Source organism: Schistocerca cancellata, chromosome 2, assembly GCF_023864275.1.
Source record: "Schistocerca cancellata isolate TAMUIC-IGC-003103 chromosome 2, iqSchCanc2.1, whole genome shotgun sequence".
NCBI classification, from domain to species: Eukaryota; Metazoa; Arthropoda; class Insecta; order Orthoptera; family Acrididae; genus Schistocerca; species Schistocerca cancellata.
This window is the reverse complement of record NC_064627.1, coordinates 481,966,891-481,990,608: the sequence shown is the minus strand read 5'-3', so window position 1 is coordinate 481,990,608 and position 23,718 is coordinate 481,966,891. Positions and strand designations below refer to the sequence as shown.

Sequence of the window (23,718 nt, the reverse complement as noted above, 5' to 3'; positions counted from 1 at the left end):
TATACAATCATAGGCCTAATTTTTCAGGTATACAGGTTTTGATTTTTAACGTTAGTTTAACTGCATTACATTACTGTATTAATAGTATACACATATATTAGTGTTCCACATAACTTTAGTGACTCTTGTGATCTGTAGTTAATAGAATATTACTGTTATTGCCAGATATATTTTGTAAAAATATTGTAAGCAAACAAGAGCGAGGAGTGTTTGAGGTGCCGTAGGAAAGTCAGTTCTGGGGTTCTGTGCAGCTGTTGTGGGAGATGGTTACATTGGGGTGAATGTAGTGGCATGGGAATTGGTGGAAGTAAATGGGTCTCTTCCATGGTATTGCAGAGTATGTTCAAGGAATAGGAAAATAGAGGAACAGGAAGTGAAGATTAGAGTTCTTCAGGCTGAACTGGATAGTGCTAGGAGGAACAGATGAGATTAAGGGGGAGAAGGGTGAAGGCAGGTGGGAAGTGGTAGCAAGGAATGGGGGCCACAGAAAGAGAACTGTATCTGACAGTTTCATCATTGGCACAAACAATAGATTTGCCTTGCTACCTCAGTCAACTAAGGAAGATGCTCAAGTAGATGTAAGTGTATTCGGCACTCAACAAACTTTCACTAGGAAACCAACTGTTGCAAAAAAAGTAGGAAGTAGGAGGAAAGTTCTGTTGTTAAGCAGTAGCCATGGAAGAGGTGTGGGCCAGATCTTGCAGGAGAAATTGGGTGACAGGTACCAGGTCACAAGTATTTTCAAGCCCAGTGCATGTCATAGCCAGGTGATAGAGGATGTAGGATCATTGTGCAAGGGTGCAAGGGTTTTACAAAGCAGGATCATGTTGTGGTAGTGGGTGGAGCAGTAAACAGTATTGATAGGGATCAGAGCAACAATATTGAGTGTGACCTGGTAAAAATAGCATCTGCAATGGACCATACAAATTTTGGCTTGGTTCCTGCTTTAATGTGGTATGATCAGCCCCAATTGAACAGCTCTGTCAGGAGGGTCAATAAGGAGCTAGGTCAGGTGCTTCAAGCATCTACTTTTTCAGGCATAGGTTTGGTTTCTGTTGACGGTATTGGTAGGTGGGACTTCACAAGACATGGCCCGCATCTCAGTAATAAAGGGAAGGCTAAACTGACTGGGATGATAGCAAAATCATTAAGAAGGGGGGGGGGGGGGGGGGGGGGAGGACTGAAACTCATTGGAGTACTTTTTTAGGCTAAGATCAGTGTCCAATCACCCTACATTGATTGAAATTAAGCTTAATGAGAAGTTCAGACAGGCAGGTACTAGACATGTGAAAATATCACAAGATTCTCATAACAATACAGTGAAAAATAATGTTAATATATTGCATCAAAATGCCCGGGGGGTTAAAAAACAAAGTAGATGAGCTTCTTGTTTGTTCAGATGATTTAGAAACTGAGGGTGGAATAGATTTATTATGCCTGTCTGAACATCATATAGTCATAGGTATGGAAATGGTAAATGTAGGTGGGTATAAGCTTTCAGCACATGTAAGTAGAGACACTATGGAGAGAGGAGGAGTTGACATATATGCTAAAATCTGTGAAAAATTTGGAAACTAAAAAATTTTGTGTAGAACAACATATAGAAGCATGTGCATGTGAGCTTAAACTAAATAATGGCACATTTATAATTGTAGCCGTGTATAGGTCCCCATTGGGAAATTTTCAGCATTTTTTAAAAACTTGGAGTCTTTGTTGTGCTATCTGTCAGAGGAAAGCAAATTATTCCAGAATGAAATTTTCACTCTGCAGTGGAGTGTGCGCTGATATGAAACTTCCTGGCAGATTAAAACTGTGTGCCCGACTGAGACTCAAACTCGGGACCTTTGCCTTTCACGGGCAAGTGCTCTACCAACTGAGCTACCGAAGCACGAGTGAAAATTTCATTCTGGAAACATCCTCCAGGCTGTGGCTAAGCCATGTCTCTGCAATATCCTTTCTTCCAGGATTGCTAGTTCTGCATGGTTTGCAGGAGAGCTTCTGTAAAGTTTGGAAGGTAGGAGATGAGATACTGGCAGAAGTAAAGCTGTGAGCACCGGGCGTGAGTCGTGCTTCAGTAGCTCAGTTGGTAGAGCACTTGCCCGTGAAAGGCAAAGGTCCTGAGTTCGAGTCTCAGTCGGGCACACAGTTTTAATCTGCCAGGAAGTTTCATATCAACGCACACTCCACTGCAGAGTGAAAATTTCATTCTGGAAACATCCCCCAGGCTGTGGCTAAGCCATGTCTCCGCAATATCCTTTCTTTCAGGAATGCTAGTTCTGCATGGTTTGCAGGAGAGCTTCTGTAAAGTTTGGAAGGTAGGAGATGAGATACTGGCAGAAGTAAAGCTGTGAGCACCGGGCGTGAGTCGTGCTTCGGTAGAAATGTTGTATTCATGATCTATGGAACAAGGATTAATGAATGTATGTAACAGCCACCATGATGAATGAGAAAATGGGGATCAACACCACCAGAGGCCGTCTGCAAGGAGGGGTTCCATCACCACTGCTGTGATCCTAGTGGTAAATGAACACATTGAAGAGACAAATATTAGAGATTACTTTTGCCAAGGATCTGCAAATGATTTAGTCATAGTAATACTTGGCAAATATGCTAGTACCATTGTGCAAAGCTGGTGCAGGAAATGGGATCTAAGGGTCAGTCCCAAGAAAAGTATTGTAGTACCATTCATAAAGAAGCATGTCAAGGACACATACTGAAATCTCAAGCTCTTCAATAAAACTCTACCAGTAGAGAGGGCTGTGAAATACCTAAGGGTAGTTCTGCATGCAAAATTGTCTTAGATCCAACACACATAAAAGATATATGTTCCCAGGTGAAAGGTGCTCTTGTGTGCATTATAAGGGCCTGTGGTAAAAACAGTCTAAGCCCCAGGACTTGTACTGGATATACACCACAGTAATGAGACATATGACAATATATGGGACTACAGTATGGTGGAATAAAGTGCAATTAAAGGTGGCTACCAAGGAACTTGACAAGGTGCAGACTTTGGCCTGCTTAGACATAACAGGCAGCATTAGCAGCACTCTCACTGCTAGGATGGAGACCAAGCTGGATCTGCCCCAATTACACCTTTGGTTACAATGGATGCAGCAGCAGAGGCATATGGGTCAAAAATGGAAAGAACTGCTAACCTTTTGGTAATCCAGAATCCCACACCAATATAGGGAATGTGGTAAATTAGGTAACAGTTCTTTTAGTTGTACCCACATAAACATCACCACAGCTGCATGGGATCCTATACACTCCAGCTTTTTCCAAAAGTTTGCGAGCGTCCTTGGCAGGCTTAAGGTATTCCTGTATCTTCCTGGTGGGCTTGTAAATTACGGTAATATTCCGCTTCGTCAAGATCCTCCCTATTCTTTCCGTTACATTTTTAACAAACGGCAGGAAAACCTTAGATTTTGCAGTAGCCTGTACGTCAGTATGATTTCTGCATGGCTGCCTCAACACACGTTTTATTTCGGTGGACGAATATCTGTTCTTCATTAGTGCATTGTGGAGATATTCCATCTCAGCATCGAGCAACTCAGGTTCACAAATATTTCTAGCTCTGTCCGCTAACGTCTTGATAATACCCCGCATCTGTTGTGTGTGGTGGTTCGAATCCCGGTGCAAATAACAGTCCGTGTGCATGGGTTTGCGGTATACTGAGTGGCACAAACTACCATTTTCGTTTCTAGAAGTCTACATTTTAGTAACTGGGTAATGTACTCAAGCATCTGTCAACTGCATCAGTGTTGTGAGTGAGATTTGTAAATTGTTAGCCAAGACTGTCAAAGACATTGTTACTCCACATAAAAGTACATTGTTTTGAGAAGGGGGATTAACTTCCCAGCTGTAATGTAACGGACTACTGAAACTACAGATACCACCAGCTGGCGAGGTGTGCGGTGCCATCAATCAACTTGAAGGAGCAAGTGAACTTTAACAATGTAAACATAATCTGAAATATTATTATTTTGTTACAAAACTGTTAATATGAGGACAATCATGAGGTATATTGCCACAGAACTATATTATAAACACTTTTCATTTTTCATACTATGTTTTTCATATATGTATACGTGTAAAATATCGATATACAACCAAGGTTGGCAGTACTGCACAGTTTATAAGCTTTGTGAACAGGAGCCAGTTGTTGTCAGGTGTAAAGACAATGGGCAGTTGGTGTTGAGACATCTTGTAATACGCTTGCTTTGAGAAGGTCAAGGATAGAGGGAATGAAGTGATGTATTGGAAAAGCTGTTACTTTGAAAATTATTGAATATCCTCACGATCAGCATTTATAAAATAAAAGTTGGAAGTTTAAATATGTGTCAGTTCTTATGCAGCAGAATACACACCCTGGACCTCAAATTGATTTAACAAAGAGTAGATGGCAAGATTCGTCACTGGACCACGAGTGTGCAACAACGACCAATAAAGGTAAGAAAGTTATATTACTCCAAATTCAAATTGTGATGATACCTTTCTTTCTCCATGTCTTCAACCCTGTATGTACTCTGTTGTTAGAGTGACAGCATGATGGGGACTTGTGGTCGACTAGGCACACCAGGGAGACCACACAGGTTTAAAATGATAATTTGTAGCTTAATATACTACAACTGATTATAATTAATATTTGTCCCCCAGAGAAAGAGGTGCATTACACAGTACATTATGTAACTTAAAATCAGTGTGTATCTTTTTTATAAATTATAAATGAATTTTCTAGGCTGCTATGTTCATAGGTTAGTTTGTATGAACATTATCAAATAGAGTGGAAGACATTTACTAGTATAGACAATATATCAAGATGTATACATGTCTGCTATCTTACACTGATTTGGGTCCTCAAAGCTACTCGATTATGTCATCATTCAAAGCTAATGACTCTGTTTTCCTGTATTATTCTGAGTACTGCAATATTGTATCTCACTGGAACTTGAATTGTGGGCAAGCTCATGCTTAACTGTTTCGGTTATCACTGGTCATTGTGGCTGTGTGTGTGTGTGTGTTTGTGTGTGTGTGTGTGTGTGTGTGTGTGTGTGTGTGTGTGTGTGTGTGTGTGTGTGTACTCAAGGAGAGCATGCAACTGTTGACTGAATCTAGATGCTTCTTATAATTACTCTTTACATATGATTGAACCTATTGATATGTTTATGAACTTTATTCATTTTGTTGCATCAAAACATTTTTTGCCGGCTTGTACCCAGTGTGGTCTGGATCCATGGGTCGGTCCCCACATCAGAATATATTTTTGTTATATTGTCCTTCCATGAGTCAACATATCCTGAAATACTCTGGGTTATGTGGGTGACTGATTTTTTACTATATTCCGACTCATGATCGAGTATATTTTACTGGTCTGTACCTGCCATTGTGAGTTTACCAAGTCAGCTCATTCATCACACACTTAGGCTCTGAATATATTTTTCTCTTCTCTTTTGAAAATTTTGAAGGTGTGGTTTTGTGGATGTAAACCGACAATTTGTAATTCTAGAAATTTACATTGTCTCTGTGCATATTTCTGTAGTTTAGTGTGTTAATGTTGTAGTTTTGACTTTGTATTATTTGTCTTGTGACAGTATTTTCCACAGACCTGAAAATATGAATGCCATGTCATGAAATATGTAAAAATTTTGACTTGTATAGTAGATGTTTTTTTATGTTTACTGTAATATGTTATGTATCAGATACTTGTATACAGTTGTATTCTATCTTTTGGCACCATTTTCTACGCTGTTTGGCAAAGCTTCTAGTCTGTCACAAAATATTGTAAACACATTGTTTCCAAATTCTGTGAGGGGGATATTGTAAAGGGACACCCTCCTCTAGCATTATTTTTCCAGACTAGAAGTAGACGATACCGAAAATAATTACAAATTTTTAAACAGGCTAATATTATCTCAACTGTTTCTCAAAAGGAATTGCCTATGATTTTGCACACAATGTGGTATATTTCAGGCTATAATCCATAAAAAGAAATGACTTTATTTTTGTTGTAACAATCAATATGTACTAGCTCTGTATGTACAGTTAAAATTACTTTTTTTTAGAAATATTTGAAATTAAGAAATATCTGGCACACTTAAAACTTCTATTATTGATTACATGATCTGAGGATGTTTATTATGTTTACTTCTGGATTAATTTATAAAATAATGATATAAGTTGGTGGAGATTCATTTGTCAAGAAAATTTGTAAACACTTTGGAATATTGTTAGTGCCACAGAACGGATTAGTAGTGGGCATACCTCTGATGTGAACAGACTTGTTTTTATTTTTGGCAACAACAATGTAATTTTTGGTTTTGAAGTGGAAATTGTAAAGATAGTGTGATATAGAAAAACGTGAGAGAATAAAATTAACTGCTCAGGCAATTCTTTCAGAAGTTATTACATCAATTGTAACCATGAGAACCTATAATATCAAAAATTTCAGCTTCAAGAATCAGCTCCTAGACATGAAGAATGGGAGCCAATTATGAGAAAAGAGGATAAGTAAAAAGTTTTATTGTAAAGTTTATTGTCGAGTTAATTATGAAGTCAGTGACAATCATCAAATGATGTGAGGGAGGGATAGATTACAAGCCCCAGCAATGAGATCAAAAATCATTGTAAAATGCTATGAAACCCTTTTGGGGCTAGAGAAAAGCAATGGGGGTAAGCTTGCTGGGGGTCTCTTGACGCTCAGAAATCAGTGGCAGTGAAGGAACTCATGGCAGAACTTATGACTGGCTATGGGAACTTCCTGCATGTCATGAGTATAGAGAAATAAGTACCTGTATGCAGACTATGTGGTGAGGGGGATGAAACCAGATTATATGTAATCTTCCAATGCAAGGCACTGGAGAACAAAAGATACAGAATATTTAGGTCATTAATTCCTGAAGAAACTGTGTCTAATAAAGAACTAATAGAAGGCCTCATAATAATGAGGGGGATGAAACAAGATAATATTTAATCTTCCAATGCTCCAAGTTCTCTCACATAATATACCTTCTGATGAGACTAAAAGGTACATTAACTGACCAGTACCTTATAATAGTGTGTTACACTCTATTTTCATAGCCACATTAATTATGCACTGCTGTTATGGGGACACTGAAGCACAGCAAGTCTACATTCACCCTGTAGGAAAATGATATGTGTTTTTGTGCCTCATCAGTATAATGGAAAACCTAGGATCTTTCAGCATGAGGCAAGAATTACATAATTTTGACACTCACAACAAGAGGAATACTGAAATAACAAGCTGTCAGCTGTCTGGAACACAAGATAGTTTCCCAATACTTCCTAGAAAAATGTTCAACACACTGTCCTGAGAAGTGAAATGTCTGTCACTAGCATTATTTAGAAGAGCAGTTGCACAAAACTTGAAACAGCATTCATTCTTGAAAGTCTCTTCGGGTTTGCTGCTGGATCCTAAAATCAACTTGACTCAATATTTTGGCAATCCAACTGGTTGCCATTTTCAGGAGAATGCTGCTTCTGCTGATGAGTCCTGCTGAGAACTTACGCCAGGAAAGTCTACGAAGTCACAGCATTCATTCTTCTCTACTGGAAAATTTTTCAACAATGAACAAAGTGACTGGACAAAATAATGTTTATCTGTTATATATGTCCTGCTGTAGCCATTCCCCATCACCATATGGATGTACCAGCCACTCACCTATCCACCAAATTCAGGAAAACTAAGTGAGGTGATCATCTCTAAGGTGGGGCCACCACAGATGAAAGCCTCTGTGGATGACTGTTACCAAACTCTCTGGAAATCTCACTGAAAACATCATCAATGAGCAACATGACTTGGCTCTAGTCAATTCAGGGGCTTTTACTCGGTAATGTCGAATGTTTTTTGTCAGCAGCTAAAAAATACTATATTACACAATATCTTCTTCTTCTTTCCCTTCAGGCATTTGTCCCACATGACTGCAGGGTCTGCTACATGGGTCCTTTGTCCGCATTTCACTCTATCAAGGGCTGCATCTGGGTGGATGTTCACACACTTAATGTCTTTATGAATCTTTTCAGCCCAAAGTTGCTTAGGTCACCCTTTGGGCCTTCTGCCGATGACTCCAAGTGTGTAACCTGCCTTGGCAATAGAGTCATCATGGGCCCGTGAAACATGTGCAAACCATCGAAGACGACTCTCATGCATCTTGTCTTAGACCAGTGCAACACCAAACTGTTTCCTAATGCTGTCATTGGAAACTTGATTTAATTAGTGAGGCCTGCTGCCCACCTTAGCATCTTCATTTCCATTTCCATTACAATTAGACAGCATTCTGTCTCAAGTGCAGTCGGCCAGCACTCACAACCATACAAGGTGACTGGTCGGATTATAGTGCAATAGATTTTTAATTTTAAATTATCTTTCATCCTGCGGTCACAAGTGACTCTGGTTGTTGTTTGCCACTTCATTCAGGCTGCCTGAGTTCTGATGCTCTTCAGTGAGTCAGCCGTCAACAGTGATCGTGGAACCAAAGTACTTAAACTTACTCACATGAGTCAGATCTTCACCATTAATTGTGATGGTTCCCATTTCATGTTTGTCTGATGTCACATACTCAGTTTTCTTCATATTAATGTGCAAACCCTTTTGCGCCAACCAGTCACTCCATTTTTTAGTTTGGCTCTGCAGATCAAGTTTGTTTTCTGCTGCCGGCATCAGATCGTCAGCATAAAGTAGGGTCCATGGTAATGGCCAGTGCAGTCACCTGTCACAGTGTCCATTATGAGAATTAACATAATTGATGATAATGCAGAACCTTGATGGATGCCGACTATGTTGGGGAAGTCCTTGGATAGTCCTGAGGTTGTATGGACTTCTTGGCTGTGAATAAAGTAACTGCACCCAGTTAATAAGCTGCTCTGACACATCATGCTGTCGAAGTGCTAGCCAGATGAGACTGTGTGGCACCCAATCAAAGGCCTTTTCAAGATCAAGCAATGCTAGATGCAGTGGCTTGGCTTTCTCATGATGTTTCTAGACTAAGAGTCCACACTATGTTCCACAATATGAAAGCAATTATGCTGAATGTTGCAAATGGAAATACACACAGGAACATATATTGTAAAAAGAACAACCCTTGAAATTTGTCATTTTAACAAAATGTAATTATAATGTCATTCTGGAATGGGGCTTCTTGCAGGCATCACAAGCACTCACAGACTGGGAAAGATCAGAGCCCCAGACTGATGTAGCTACTCCAACAAGCACACTTAACAAAAATTGCACTGAATAGTTGTTTTTTGCTGAAGACTTTGTTATCCCGCCATCATCAATGAGATGAGTTCCAGTCGTAAACCAAGATGCTCACTTACATTTTTAACATTTGTCAGCTGTAGAAAGTGCTCAGGCCCACAAAAGAAATGTACATATGGTACTAGCAATGATCATAAGCATTGCAGGTGGTCCAGGAGAACTTTGGATCACTAATTATCAGGAGCAACCATGCATTACTCATCCCTGAAGGTATGTGCATAGGAATACCTGGACCAGTCTAGGATGGGCAGCTCGAGCCATCAATGAAGAACTGTGCTCTGCTATCATTACAGACAATGCAGTGGAGAAAGATACTATCCGACTGCCAATAGTATCAAGTCTGACCAAGGAATAATGTTGGTGAGTGTAAACTGTTCTGTACTAATTTTCACATGCTTTTGAATCCAAATTGGGGAAAAGATAGAGAAAACAGCCATTGTAAAGTACTTTATTGACACTTGACCAACTAACCTGTACTCATATAGGGTGCTGTTGGTAAGTTCCAGGTCAATTGAAGAATGGGATACAACCCCTGGACTTTGACCAATGATGTCGTGGTTTACTCAGACGTATTAATGTCTTTATTTTTGAGCCATAGATAATAAATTGGTTATCTTCTGTGGTAAGACATCATCATTGTAAATTTTAAAAAATGAATGTTTTTTTAGAAGACAAGACTAGACATCGTGTACGATATTTGTCACTGGTATTAATTTAAGTTGTTTGTTTGTTCCAATTCATTCAGTACTTATTTTCATTCTTAGTGAGTTTGAGATATTTTGGAAGAATTGTTTTTCATTCTGGACTATTTTAACTTTTTCATTTTCGTTTGTAGGTATGGATTTATCTATTCCTGTGAATGTGGAAGACTTGAAGCAGGGTTCGTCAACTGCAGTATGTAATACAAATTTTACAATTGTCACATTTTTTCACCTTCACCAGCACCAGTGTCCTATTCTTCACTTGACCGATATGTGTTGACTGAAGTACAGGATACAAATTTTATGTATGTCGAGTTTTTCTTCTTTGCTAACAGTAGTATCCTATTCTTCAGTTGACATTCATAGGCCAGCTGAAATATGGGTTACAAATTTGACTGTTGCAGGCGTTTTCACTGTTGCCAGTATTACTATGATAATTTTCAGTTGATATGGTTAGTACCTAAGGCTAAAAAAGATTTGTATCCCATATTTTAGTCAACCTACACAGGTCAAATTTAGTATGGGACACAAATTTTATGTATGTCAGTCTTTTCACCTTCACTACTATTAGTATCAACTGAAGAATATGATGCTAGTAGTAGCAGAGGTGAAAATTAACACCTCTAAAATTTGTATCCCGTTCTTCAGTTGACCTACATAGATCAACTGAAGAATAGGATACTAGTGCCAGCGAAGGAGAAAAAGTTGATGTAAGTTAAATTTGTATCCCATACTGCAGCTATTCTACACATATCAGCTGAAGTTTGGGATACACCTCATATATGTTAGATGAGGTGTTCCATGCTAACATTACTTCTGTCACTTTTTTTTCTTTTTTGCACTATTATCCCATTCTTCAGTTGAGCTATATAAGTCAACTGGAGAACAGGATACTATGACTCAATGAAGTGATATTTTTAACATATGTTTTTTAAATATGAATGCACATGACATAGGCCTACATGTTTTCTCTGTCTTGCATTCCTTTGTTTCTCAACATTCATCTTTGCTCTTAAATCTGTGCAATACATCATCTCTGGTAACTTCTGATGTAACTAGTCAAAGCTGATGGGTTGTATCAGAGTCTCCAGTAATCCCAAAGTTCTTGACAACATTGTTACAGCAGTATGTGGGCCAATCAGATTCGTGTATCAAGAATTTGGTCCATTTTATCAGTAAATTAATCAGCATAGTGGTACACTTGGAGGACACATTAGTTAGTTGATGTGGTATTGCTTTCACAATGGTTCCAATCAATAAAGTGTTACAACTGCTGAATTTGATTTTTCCTCCTGATGTTGCATGACTGTTTAAATATTGCCTCACAATTCCATATTTTAAATGAAAGGATTATTCTATGAACAGGCAAATGGTGTTAGTATGTGGAGCCCCTTAAGCCCAGTTACAGCGACCTTCTTTATGGAAAAATTTAAGGACAGGCATTGGAAACTGAACAAGAAACCAAGTATTTGGTTACATACATAGACAATACATTTTTTTTGTGGCAGCATGGTGGGGAGGAACTGGGTTGTTTTCACAAACATCTCAATGGGATCAGCCCAAAGATTGTTTACCATGGAGGAGGAGGCAGCCAGAAGATTAAATATTCTTGATGTGTTGGTTTTAATGAAGAATATGGTAGCTTGGGCCACATGATTTACCAAAACTCCATACATACAGGCCATTACTTACACCAGGATTCGAACCACCATCCAGAACGACTGTGAGGCATCATAAAATGTTGGCAGATAGAGCAAGGAAAATCTGAGAACCAGAGGTGCTTGATACAGAATTAAAATATCTCACCAATGCACTGCCCAAGAATGGTTATTCATTCGCTGAGGTGAAAAGAGTGTTAAGACCATCATGTAGAAATCATAGCAATGCTCAAGCAGCAGTGAAATGAAAAGTTTTCCTTTCTTTCATTAAGGATGTTACTGACAATATAGGGATAATCTTGAAAAGCAGAGCATCATGGTATTCTAAAACCTACCTGGAAGATATAACATCACTTAAAATAAGCCAAGGATGCTTGCCAACCACTGGGAAAAGCAGGAATTTATAGGGTTTAGCACAGTTGTGGGGAGGGAACTACGTGGGTACTACAAAATGAACAGTCAAATAATTACTAGAAGAGCACAAGGGTAACTGCAGAAGAGGGGAGACTGGCAAATCAGCTGTTGCAGAACATGCTTTGAAGCCAGGAAATCACCACATTAATTTTGATAGGACTAAAGTAATGGCAGCCAAAAGTGAATACCATGAAAGGCTATGCAGAAAGGCCATAAAGATTGTAAAATTCCCCAGGAATTTCAGTAGGCAGGAAGAGGGTGTGAAATTGAATAACATCTGGATTCCGGTGCTGAAGAAGATGTGTACCAGTCTTCCACCTTGGGGTGATACTAACAGCAGATGACAGCAGTCAATAACGGCCAATTGTGCTCACGTATTCAAAACATTTGATGTCATGCCACTGCATGGAAGCATGCATAAGAAGAATTTTGCTTAGTAAGTAGTGAGCCAGGGTGTGAACTGGACATTCAAAAGAAGCTATGATCACAATTGAAAATGTCCTCCACAGATTGGGATAAAACATTGCATTTTAAGGTGAAATGCATTTGACCGTGGTATAATACCCAAGAACATTTGATTAATTGTGGCATTTCTATCCATGAAAGTTTACATTTCACAAGCAAACCATTCTGCCTTTCAAGCAAGCCTTTGACAGAACATAAAAGCATGAACAAAATCTCAGTCTTCGCCTCATTACATGGCACTGCTGCTGAACAGAGGGAAGATTCAGCATCCCGATAACCCCAGAAGCCTTTGCAAAGTGGAAATCAACCAAAGGAGAATTTGCAATTAATAAACAGACTACTGTATAAGATGAATTATGATACAACGGGGCACAAATGGCTGCTCACGAAACTAGCTCATCTACGACCAGCTATCTTGAAATATTTCTGAAAAGCTCCAACATTTCACCTGGGATTTGTGAAGATTCTAGTCAGAGTCAGATGAAGTTAGCACAACCCAGATATTCACTGATCCATTAGATGCAATGTGAGACAGTATAAGGAATGCTAATGACAGAAGCAATGCAGCAGCAATCCTACTTGCAGCAGTGCCATACCACCAAACTGGAATTGACCTCTTGGTACATACCTAAATGCAACAAATGGCAATCAATGGACAATAGTTTGCACTGACTACCTCACTTGCTATGCTGTCACCAAAGCCATACCAACTGCCAAAGTTCTGGAAATTTCAAAGTTCCTTACTGGAGACATCACTTTGACGTGCAGACCCCATGTGATTATGTCTGATTGTGAGAAATTTTTCCAGTCCAGACTAGTACCAGAGATAATTTCACATTGCAACATCACTAATAGGATGACAACTGCTTACCAACCAGAGGCAAATGGTCTCACGGGAGACGGATAACATTGTCATATATGCACCAAAGTACACTGATATCTACCAGAGAGATTGGGTACAATTAATTTGCATACAAGACAGGGAAGCAAAGCATTAGAGGCTTCACACCATTCTTTCTGCTCCAATATTGTGAGGCCAAAACAACAATGGATATGCTGTTCCTATTTTATCCAGATGGTATTCAGGTTGACTATGTGTAACACTTCATCGACAGAACAACTTGTTTGCACACGGATCTTGGACTCCCAGGTGAAGGACTGAGAGCACTATAATGCCAAGAACCACCAGCAAGACATGGCCCCCTGGGAGAATTTGTATGGATTTTTATGACTGTGCAGAAAGTAGGTCTATTAGAAAACAAACTAAAATGCTACTTTGTACCATATTTTGTCCTTCACAGCTTAGTCACATGCATTGTCAAGAATCGTGACCCTTCATTAAGAAGACTGAATTGCAGACACATCCTCCAGGTCTTCCATATGAACCCCTACTACAGTCCTGAGGAACAGATCAAATATGGGGACTTCCCATTCAAGGTATCTGAAGGCACTTGATAATCACAAACCAAAATACAGAGGCTATTACAACATGACCTAAATGCTATGATCATCCAATGCTGCCATATATAGGACAAATGACAAGATATGAATCTAAGACACTGTAGTCATCTACAATGATATCTCATGAAACAGAGGGGCCACTGTTTCTCCATGAGAGGGAGCAGTGCCATGAGTTGTGTTGTATGCAGTGTGGCACAGTGTTTAGCATTGCTTATTGGTATGCTGTGGGTTTCCAGCTCAAATCTGATCACCAGTAAACTTTTATTATTTAAAATTTATCATTTCTAAAAGGTTCTTCAAATTTCTGATGCTTGTAATGTCTGCATATTCTGAAATATTCACTGTCTGTACAAACAGCAGCACTCTCTATCCAGGAAGTAGTTCTGTTCTGTTCTGCTCTCTTCTGTTCTGTCTGTACATTGGTGTCAATAATGAGAAATTTTCAGTATTAAGTGGGGTACTTCATTGACCACTCTGCTTTCAGATTTTGATTTGATTATGATTACGATGTGACAATATGAACCTCTGTTTTCTGTTGTTAAGGTATGACTTCACACATAAAACACAAATGCCTTTAGCACCATCCTATTATACTACCCCTAGTAGAATTTCACGATCTACACAATTAAAGGCCTTGACAATATCATACAAAATGTGAAAAATGTAATTTTAATTGTATATTTATACTAGAACTAAGTTTGTGAGACCATATAGTGCTTTCCATGTAGAGAAACCATTATGGAAGCCAAAATGAGTAGCTGAAATGTTATTATAATATGGGTGATTCAATATGTTGGTATTAGTAACCTTCTAAAAAGCTTTTGAGACCACAGTAAGGAGGGAGATTGGTCTAAAATTAGAAATCAGATTTATATCTCCACTTTTGCAAATAGTTGTTTCAGCTGCATACTTCAGTTTTCAAGAAATACACCTTGACTTATACAGTCATTAAAAATCTAACTCAAGGACATTACCAACTCAGCCCAAGATTTTAGTAATTTGGTTGAAATATTATAATAACCAGAAGATTTATTGCTTTCCAGTGACCTATGAATTTTTGTGATCTCTTTAACAACTAGGTTTAGCAAAAATTATGTGTGGAGATAAAGTGTGCAGTGCATGTCAGTGTGTCTGCCAGATCTACTTTTGACAGTCCCACTTTTTGTCACTGTATTGCCATCAACTGACAGAAAAAATAATTGAATTTAGTAGACAGTGCTTTGAGCCTAGCAATATTCATCTCACTGCTAGTATCACCAGGAGTTGAACATCACTTTACTTGCTGAGTTTATTTGTCTCATACACAATAATGTTCCAAACTGCCTGTACTTTATTCTAAGAATTCTGAAAATTTTGAATACAGCACATGATTTTAGTATCTTCAATGAAACACTGAAGAATTTGTAAATACTGCTTGTAATGCACCTCCAAGTCTTCATTAGCACTACTCCCCTTCATTAGATAAAGCTCTATCTTTCTGGCACAAGATATATTGATACCAGATTTTAGCCATCCTTTCTCTTGCCTTCTCTGGTAACTGTCCCTAACACATTGTGTAGGGAAAATAGGTTCATAGTGGCCCATACACTGTGAGAATTACCGTTTTGTATGTTTCCAAGTCTATAACTAAAATCCAGCAGTCAAAAAGCTGTTAAGTATAGTACACATTTAAGACTTTATTCCACTTTTGTGTATATAGTCATTCACTCCTTTCTTATATTATGCTTACCGTAACTGGATATTATTTTGTATCTATCATGGAACATATATTACATTTTGGTGGCTTTGAAATGATGATCTGTTAGCACTTCTACATAAATACCTGTAGGTTTTTCAATTTCCTGTAGTGATAGAAGAAGCTCATCTTTCATATTTAACAGATTCCTTACAGTTTGATGGAAAATTCAAAATTTCTTATCACCGTTGCCCAAGGTTACTTTATAGTGATAGTTGCAATGGTATCTATAGTTATCCTTAAAACTAATGTGAAATAGGTTCTGAGAAATACTGCCAGGAGCTGTGGTGCATACAGTGTGGCTTAGTGATTAACATCACTGGCTGGTGTGCTGCAGGATGCAAGTTTACACCCATCCACCAGCAATTATTTGTTATTCTGTATGCATCATTTTGGGAAGGTCTTTGAAATATCTTATGATTGTCATGTTTGCATATTCTAGTATATTTGATGCTTGTACAAGTAGCTGTGTACTCTGCCTAGGAGGTCACTTCTGTTCTGGCTGTACACTGGTGTCAGTAATAAATGTGCTTTCAGATCTAACTGTTGTACTTCACTGATGACCCTGTCTTTTGAGTTGGACTTGATTGTAGTTTTGATGGGACATTTTTTGGTGATGGTGACAGGTGCTTCAAAACATCTACAACATTGTGGCTCCAATTATGGAACATAAAAGCCATGGTACAGGTGGACAGGAACCAGATTAGAAGAAGTAAATTGTTCCTAAAATCTGTATATTCAGGTGACAGATGGATTACAAAACAGCAGTAAGTCACCTGCACATCCATCAGTGTTTTCTGATGATGCTTGTCAGGACCCAAGAAAGTGGCTGAAGGTATTCAACTGAGTCACCAGTTACAATAGATGAGATGACATGATGTGTTTGGCAAATGTGTACTTTTACTTGGATGGCACAGCACAGTGGTGGTTCAGAAACAACCAAGTAAAACTCAATACCTGAGACAAATTCCAGGCTGAACTGAAGAAAATGTCTAGTTACAAATCAACAGCAAGTCCAATAACAGACAAATAACTGAAGAACAGGTCCTACCATCATGGCAAAATGACACAGTCCTACACACATTATGTTTTGGCACTTGCCACATTGTGAAATGACAGAAGCTGACAAAATCTCTCACTTGATGAAAGGAGTAACGAAAGACATCTACCAAACTCTCCTTATAAAGGATGTCACAACAACTGAAGAACTCATCACATGGTGCCAGTACATCAAAGAAATACAACAGGAAACAGTCAGCTGAAAGAAATGTGACCAACTGCTAAATGTAATCCCTGTGGTCGAAATGAATATGATTCAACAGTTTGTAAGAGAAGAGACACAGCAGTGTATGGTGACCACAAATATTGGACCATGTACACAACAGATAGCAGCCATAAATGTAGTCCCTATACACCAGGAGGTAATACAGAAAGTCAAAGAAAAGGTGTAGCAATCTTGCATTAATCTCCACCATTAGTCAAATGCACCATGAAGAAATGTTTCTGTCAACTCAGACTTATGTTGCAATCATCAAACAATAACTCAGCCTCTAACCAATGTAAGTGAAATCAACTCTTCCACCAAGTATAATGTCCTATGTGAAGAACAGACAATTGGAGGATAGAGAACCACATGCCAGAATTTTTCCGCTGTGGACATCTTGGACATGTTGTATGCTGTAGGAGGGGGAAAAGGTGAGTTTTCAACAACCACTGTGCCACCATATGTCACCAATCATAACAGTTTTGTTCATTCCACTCAACTACAGATCATTATAGTCAATCTATAGAACAAAGCCTGTTGCCATACCTTGGACAAGTTTGCTCCCCAACATGGCATAGGCATTTCCCATCACAGTATAGAGATAGCAGCGGCTTTCATAGCTGCCAACTTCTGAAAAATTAAGCAAGGTGACCATCTATGAATATGAGGCCACCACAGGTGAAAATCTTCCATAGATGACCATCGCCAAGATGTCAGGAAATTTTACTGGTGTCATAACCGATGGCCAATCTGTCCAGGTGTTATTTGACTCAGGGGTTTCCTTTCCTATAATGTAAGATGATTATTGTCATTAGCAAAAGATTATTATGTTCTGTGATGCAAAGACAATTTTGCTGAAGAACATAAATGGGAAATACAGTCAGCCAACAGTATATTGCAAAAATGACTGTCAGTAACTGAACACAGCCCTTTGAATTTGTGTTTTAACATAATGTAGTCATAATGTTATACTAGGATGGGACTTCTTGCAGGAATCACAAGTGGTCACAGACTGTGGAAGATCATAGCTCCAGACTGATGAAGCTATTCCAACAAGAAAACAACAAAGATTGCTCTCGGCAGTTACTTGCCATTGAAGACCTCATTATCCCAACCTCATCAACAAGACTAGTTCCAGTCACTGGTCAAGAGCCTCAGTAAAACTATGAAGGTTTTTTTCAGATTCAAATAGCTGTTGAGGCTCACATAGGCTGTCTGCATGCCAGCAATCATCATAAGTATTGTAGGTGGTCATGGAGAACTTTGGATCACTAATAGCCGTGAGCAGATACAACTTATCCCTAAAGGTATGTCCACAAGGACAGCCAAACCAGTCCAGGAATGTTGGCTTAGTCTCATTGACAAAGAATTGTGCTCTGCTACCACTATAAATAATGCAGCAGAGGAAGCAGCTATTGAACTGCCAATACCATTGAACTACCAATAGGATTTGGCTTGATTGAGGCACAACATCAGCAAGCGATAGCCCTTGTGCATCAATTTTCAGATGCTTTCAAATCTGGAGAGGAGAAAAGACAGACCAATTGGCCAATGGTAAAACACTACATCAACTCTGAACCTCATAGACCAATTATCCAACACTTGTATAGGGTATCACCAGTTGAACAATGGATAATCCAGGGAGAAACAGAGAAGATGCTGCAAGATAGACATTGAATGTTCCAAGAGTCTTTGCTCCTCTCCAGTGGTCCTCACAAAGAAGAAAGGTGGCATATGCTCTTTCTGTATCAACTGCTAATTACTGAACAAAATCATGAATAAAGGTGCCTATCCACTGCTGTGCATTGATGACACCCTAGATTGCTCGAGTGGAGCATAATGTTTTTTGGCTATGGACATGCAGACAGGTTATGGGATTCAAGGTTGATGAAGCTGACAGGGAAAAAGACTGCTGTCATAACTCGTTGTGGCTCCCTGAGGTTAAATTTATGCTGTTTGGACAGTGTATCATTCCAGTCACCTTCATACATATGACAGACAATCTGTTTCAACACCTCACATCTATGCTATCTGGATGATACTGTCAGTGTTTGAAAACATCTAATCTGCCTGACACCTGTATTCAAATGTGTTCAGACCACAGGCTTCCATTTTAATTTGAGAAAGTTCCCATTACAATTAAGTTGTCTACACAGTTAATTCATGTGTGGGCAAACATGGTTAACTGTTCCAGCTATCTCTGGACGACTGCAGCAACATAAGAAATCATGAAAGGCAAATGCCTGTATTTGTACAAGCTGATAGGAGTGTTGATAACTATTATGTTTTACATATCCTCATTCAGTAGTGTTCGCAAATATACATCAGTAAGATCAATCATAGAAAAATATTCTTCTCTGCCAAGATTTATGAGGAGGTATTCTGGGTGCGGTATGGATAGATTTTTACTTGAGGCTGGGAAGTGACTGTTGATTTAAAATCTATCCATAACTGGAAGGCACCATTGGGTTTATATACCATCACCAGGGGTGTAGCCAAAAAACTTGTCTTAAATGTGTCAATTACTCCAACCTTTTGGGCTCGATTGAGTAATGTTCCTGGATGGGAACTGTGTCAGAGATGACCTGAAACCTGTCACTGATGGAGCATCCAAAACAATGAGAAGGCATCCAGACTGAAAAGTGATCTTTTTGTAGGCTGCAATGATTGCGAATCAAGCCCAGATGGGACTTGAACTGTCACCATACACTACCCACACGTGAGAGGGTGGGGCAAAGACAGGAGAACCTAGACAATTATTAATTTTGATTTTTACCAAGGAAACTGTACCCTCTGTGTCCAACTGGGAACAGATATCTTTGTTTGCAATTGTGAGGTTTGGCTGGGTACCCAGTAACTGCAGTTGATCCTTCAGAAGCTGAATTTCTTGATAGAGCAACTTATTTGTTGTTGTTGCTGTTGTTGAAACTGCTACTGCAATTTATGCTGCAGTTGCAGCTGTTGCTTTTCCAAGAGGTTCAGAAGCTTTGCTCCATGGTATTCTGTTAACTTTTTACCTTGTTGCCAGTTATTATGATGGAGATTCAACTGAATGTCAGCAATGACTTGAGAGAAACCCAATGAGGCTGGATCAACTGGTCTGGAGCTGTAAACATCAGATCACCAAGTGGGAACAGAAAGGTAATGATAAGGAAACAGACAAATGGAGACCAACAAGTAATCTGGCGAGAGAGAGAGAGAGAGAGAACATAAGACAATCAGAAGCAAATACCAAGAACCAATGCATTACGAAAATGAGACAATAGTGAAGCAAATACAGCTCTGAGTGCCCTGTCACTGCCTTGCAGAACTTATCCAAGACCTTTGACTGAGCAACAGTATGGTGTGTAATGTCATGGCAAGATGATGCTAGCACTCGTGTTTTTAACAGCTCTGCCTAGTGGCCAAGTTTCAATTCCATGTGCTCTGCAGGTTTTACAAAGTCATTGGCCCAGAGTACCAGAAGGCCCACTTTCATTCTTATAAACACTTGAACTTTTAGTATTGAGTCATTGTCTAACATGGTCAGAGACACTGCTTAGGACTTGCCTAATAGTTGTCTCGTCTATTTTGATCTAGTCTAAAAATTGATTGTCAATTACTGTGCTTGTAGATGAGGTTATTCTAGTATGAAAACTGACTACAGAAGTAAGATATATGTGGACATCTAATTTTCCAGATCTGATCTGTTCCTGGAGTTCATTAGAAAATTTACACTGAAGTTCTAAAGCACTATCAAACTTTTTGTGTTTAAAGACTTACATTAGGAGAGAGTCTCACTGCCTCAAAAAGAGATTAAAATACTGTTACTATTGATGAATAAGAATTACTTAAAGGCAGTTCTATGGCACACACTTCCAAAAGTTGCTCTGGATAAAAACTTTGCGCATCAACTGCACTGCATGTGACAATGCTCTTAACATAGATGGCTACACCACCTCTTCTTTATATTATCCCAGAATGACTTTGCTAAGTTACAGTTACTTATAGCAGAAATAACATTGTCCTCACCAAAACACAGAACATGACCACAAACTATATATCCCAATCCATGGACATTTACTATAAGCTCATTGACATTATTGCAAAGGCCTCTAACGTTTTGGCGATAAACTTCCAGTTTCTTTGCCGAAGTAGTTATACAATTTTGCTCTAAAAAGAGAGCTCTCAGATAAGGCAATATATTTTTCACCACTCATTTTGCCATGTCTGTTTCTATACACCAGTGGTTCTCACCCCCCTCCCCACCCCTCCCCACCTCTGTCAAATCTCTTTGCAACCACAGAATATCTCATGTTTTTGTTTGCTAATTTTTTGCTTCTTTTGACAAACTTTATTTGTCAATAATCTGCAATCCACACTTTAGTAAAAAAGAGTTATGAAAGGCCTCAGTAGCCTGAATAGAAATATCTTTAAGTCTTATTTAAATACCTAGTGATACTATTTTTACTTGGACAATACTTTTCACATATAATATCTTTTTGTGTGTTGAAAGTCACAAGAAAAAATCATATAATAGATGAGATGGTTAAAATTGTTTTTCTTTAAGCAGCTCCTCAATATATGGCTTCAAAGTAGTTAAAGCACATCTAAGGTTACTCTCCACATTAAGGCGACATACTTCTTTTTCTTCTTCCAGTTTTGTTACAAAGCACCTGTGACTCATTCACCTCACGAGATATTATTTCAGCAAGTTTTGTGTGCTACATGAGAGAAATTACATTTTCATTGTTTACTGATTTTTTTCCCCCTTATATATCCGGCTCTTTAGATTAGACTATATATCCCCCCCTTCCTCTCACCCTTTTCCAGTCCAAACACATAAAAACAAAAATTCATTACATGGTATACATTTCATTACCTTCATGAAAAATTCACTGTTAAATGGAGAATGTTCTGAAATTAAGTTTTATGACAAACTAAATCTATGTGGCTGATCTTGAATTAAGGGTAATCTATGTCAACACTTGATTGGAAACTATTACAAGGAACACTGCTCTGTTTTACTGTCTATTTAAATGCTTTACTCACCTTAAAACGAAGAGATCCAACTGGAGGTTGAGCATATGGAACACCTCTAAAAATAAACACAGGATTACCAGATGTAGTGTTAAACTGCCGACCTCTAATAGGACCTAGAGGTGTGTCAACTGTTTTGAATATCCTTTCTGCACCCTGTACATGAGATCAGTGTTACAATATTTTAAAAAAATGGTGTGTATATGTGACCAAAATATTAGCAGTAATAGTATTCTTCACAAAACTAATAAATATATAAGAAAAGAGAAGTGCCTGTGGAAGATGTTAAAATGTAACAGAAAAATTGGAATTGGATGAAAAATTACAGAAACTGAAATACCATTGAGTTGCAGCTCATTAACATTTTTAGTCTACAAGAATATGAAAAGAAGCTAAACTGTGTGACAGATGAAATCCAGTAGTTTTATACCTGAACTTGCTCCAAAGTAGTGCAACTTAATACAGCATAAGTTAGACAAAAAATGTTGAAAAGAATCATCATTGGCAATGCTTCAAACTGCTAAACCCAGAAATGTTTATCTCAACACAGTAGCACTCATATATAAATGTAATTATTGCATTATTCTGAGATAACATACCTATTTAGTGTCCATTATCACAGGCATGCCTGTTCTGATAGAAAAAATGATAGCCACTTATTTATCATCATCAAAAATCTTCTGCAAGATAATTCAGAGCAGTATCTTCTGTAGCTGTTGTGTGAGTAATTAGGTTGTATACATTAAGATAACTTATCATTCTTCAATCTTTCAGAGGAGGAAGAAAAACTGGTCACTTGTTTTTTAGTCTCACACATTTGCTTGAAAGATAATATTTACAAGTTAAAAACCAGTAGCATGAACAGAAATTGCCCACTTGTTTATCAGGTTGATACATTCTCTGAAAAGATAGTATATATAGGTTTAAAATCAGTCAGAATCCTGGTCCAATTCTAGTGTGATACAGAATTTTAATCTGCCATGAGGTTCCTGAATTAAACCTGTCTAGCATTTAAAAATATTCTTTCATACTTTTCCATGCATTTCAGTCTTCAGCAATGCTCATGCATATTGTTCTTATATTCTGTTGCATTATTAGCTCCCTAATGTAGAAGAATTTTTTTTTAATATTTAATGATTATCACTGCTTTTAGTGTGATAAACTGATTCTACAGTGTCCATCTTAGGCATGAAACCACCTAAGTGCAAAATTTGTTCATTTTGCCTTTTTATTTTCAGATACAAGCTGGTTTCCAGTACAACTACTGTGTATTGTAAGTTTATGTGTGTCAGATAAACTTGTTTTAAAATCTAGACACTAACAGCTTAAACTACATTTAAAACTGCTTTTAGTCACAGCAGAACTCATGCATGTGTTTTGATTAATGTATTTTTGAACACTGAGTACTGCAAAAAAAAAAAAAAATATATTTTGTACTATATCATCAGCTGTCATCTGCAGTTGTCTTTATTAATTTTGGCAGTAGTATCTGCATTAGGCACTCATTCCTCTAATTTTAATGTATACACACACCTGACACAAAGATGGTCATGATAGCATGTTAACAATTACGCATTCCACAAATTTCAACAGCAGTATCTTATTTGGAAAATTCTTTGCACTAAATAACAATTTTTGACCTTTTTTCTGCTCGTTGAGCAGTGTTCTAACAAATCAAGACAACCTGAAACACACGTCATGGTAACAGGCGCTGAAACAGTTACATC

General features: G+C 38.2%; 1 protein-coding gene across 1 annotated transcript in view; it reads right to left on the bottom strand.

Annotated features, from left to right (window-relative positions):
* The window catches only part of LOC126146300 (esterase FE4-like), a 123,398-nt gene extending 100,891 nt beyond the window's left edge, over window positions 1–22,507 (bottom strand). Inside the window, exons 1-2 of the mRNA XM_049915611.1 lie at window positions 22,422–22,507; window positions 22,004–22,147 (exon numbers count right to left, since the gene is read on the bottom strand). Coding sequence (XP_049771568.1) covers window positions 22,004–22,147; window positions 22,422–22,493 — 216 coding nt within the window. The 5' untranslated portion in view covers window positions 22,494–22,507. The remainder of the gene's footprint in view (window positions 1–22,003; window positions 22,148–22,421) is intronic.
* Between the last annotated feature and the right edge of the window lie 1,211 nt (window positions 22,508–23,718).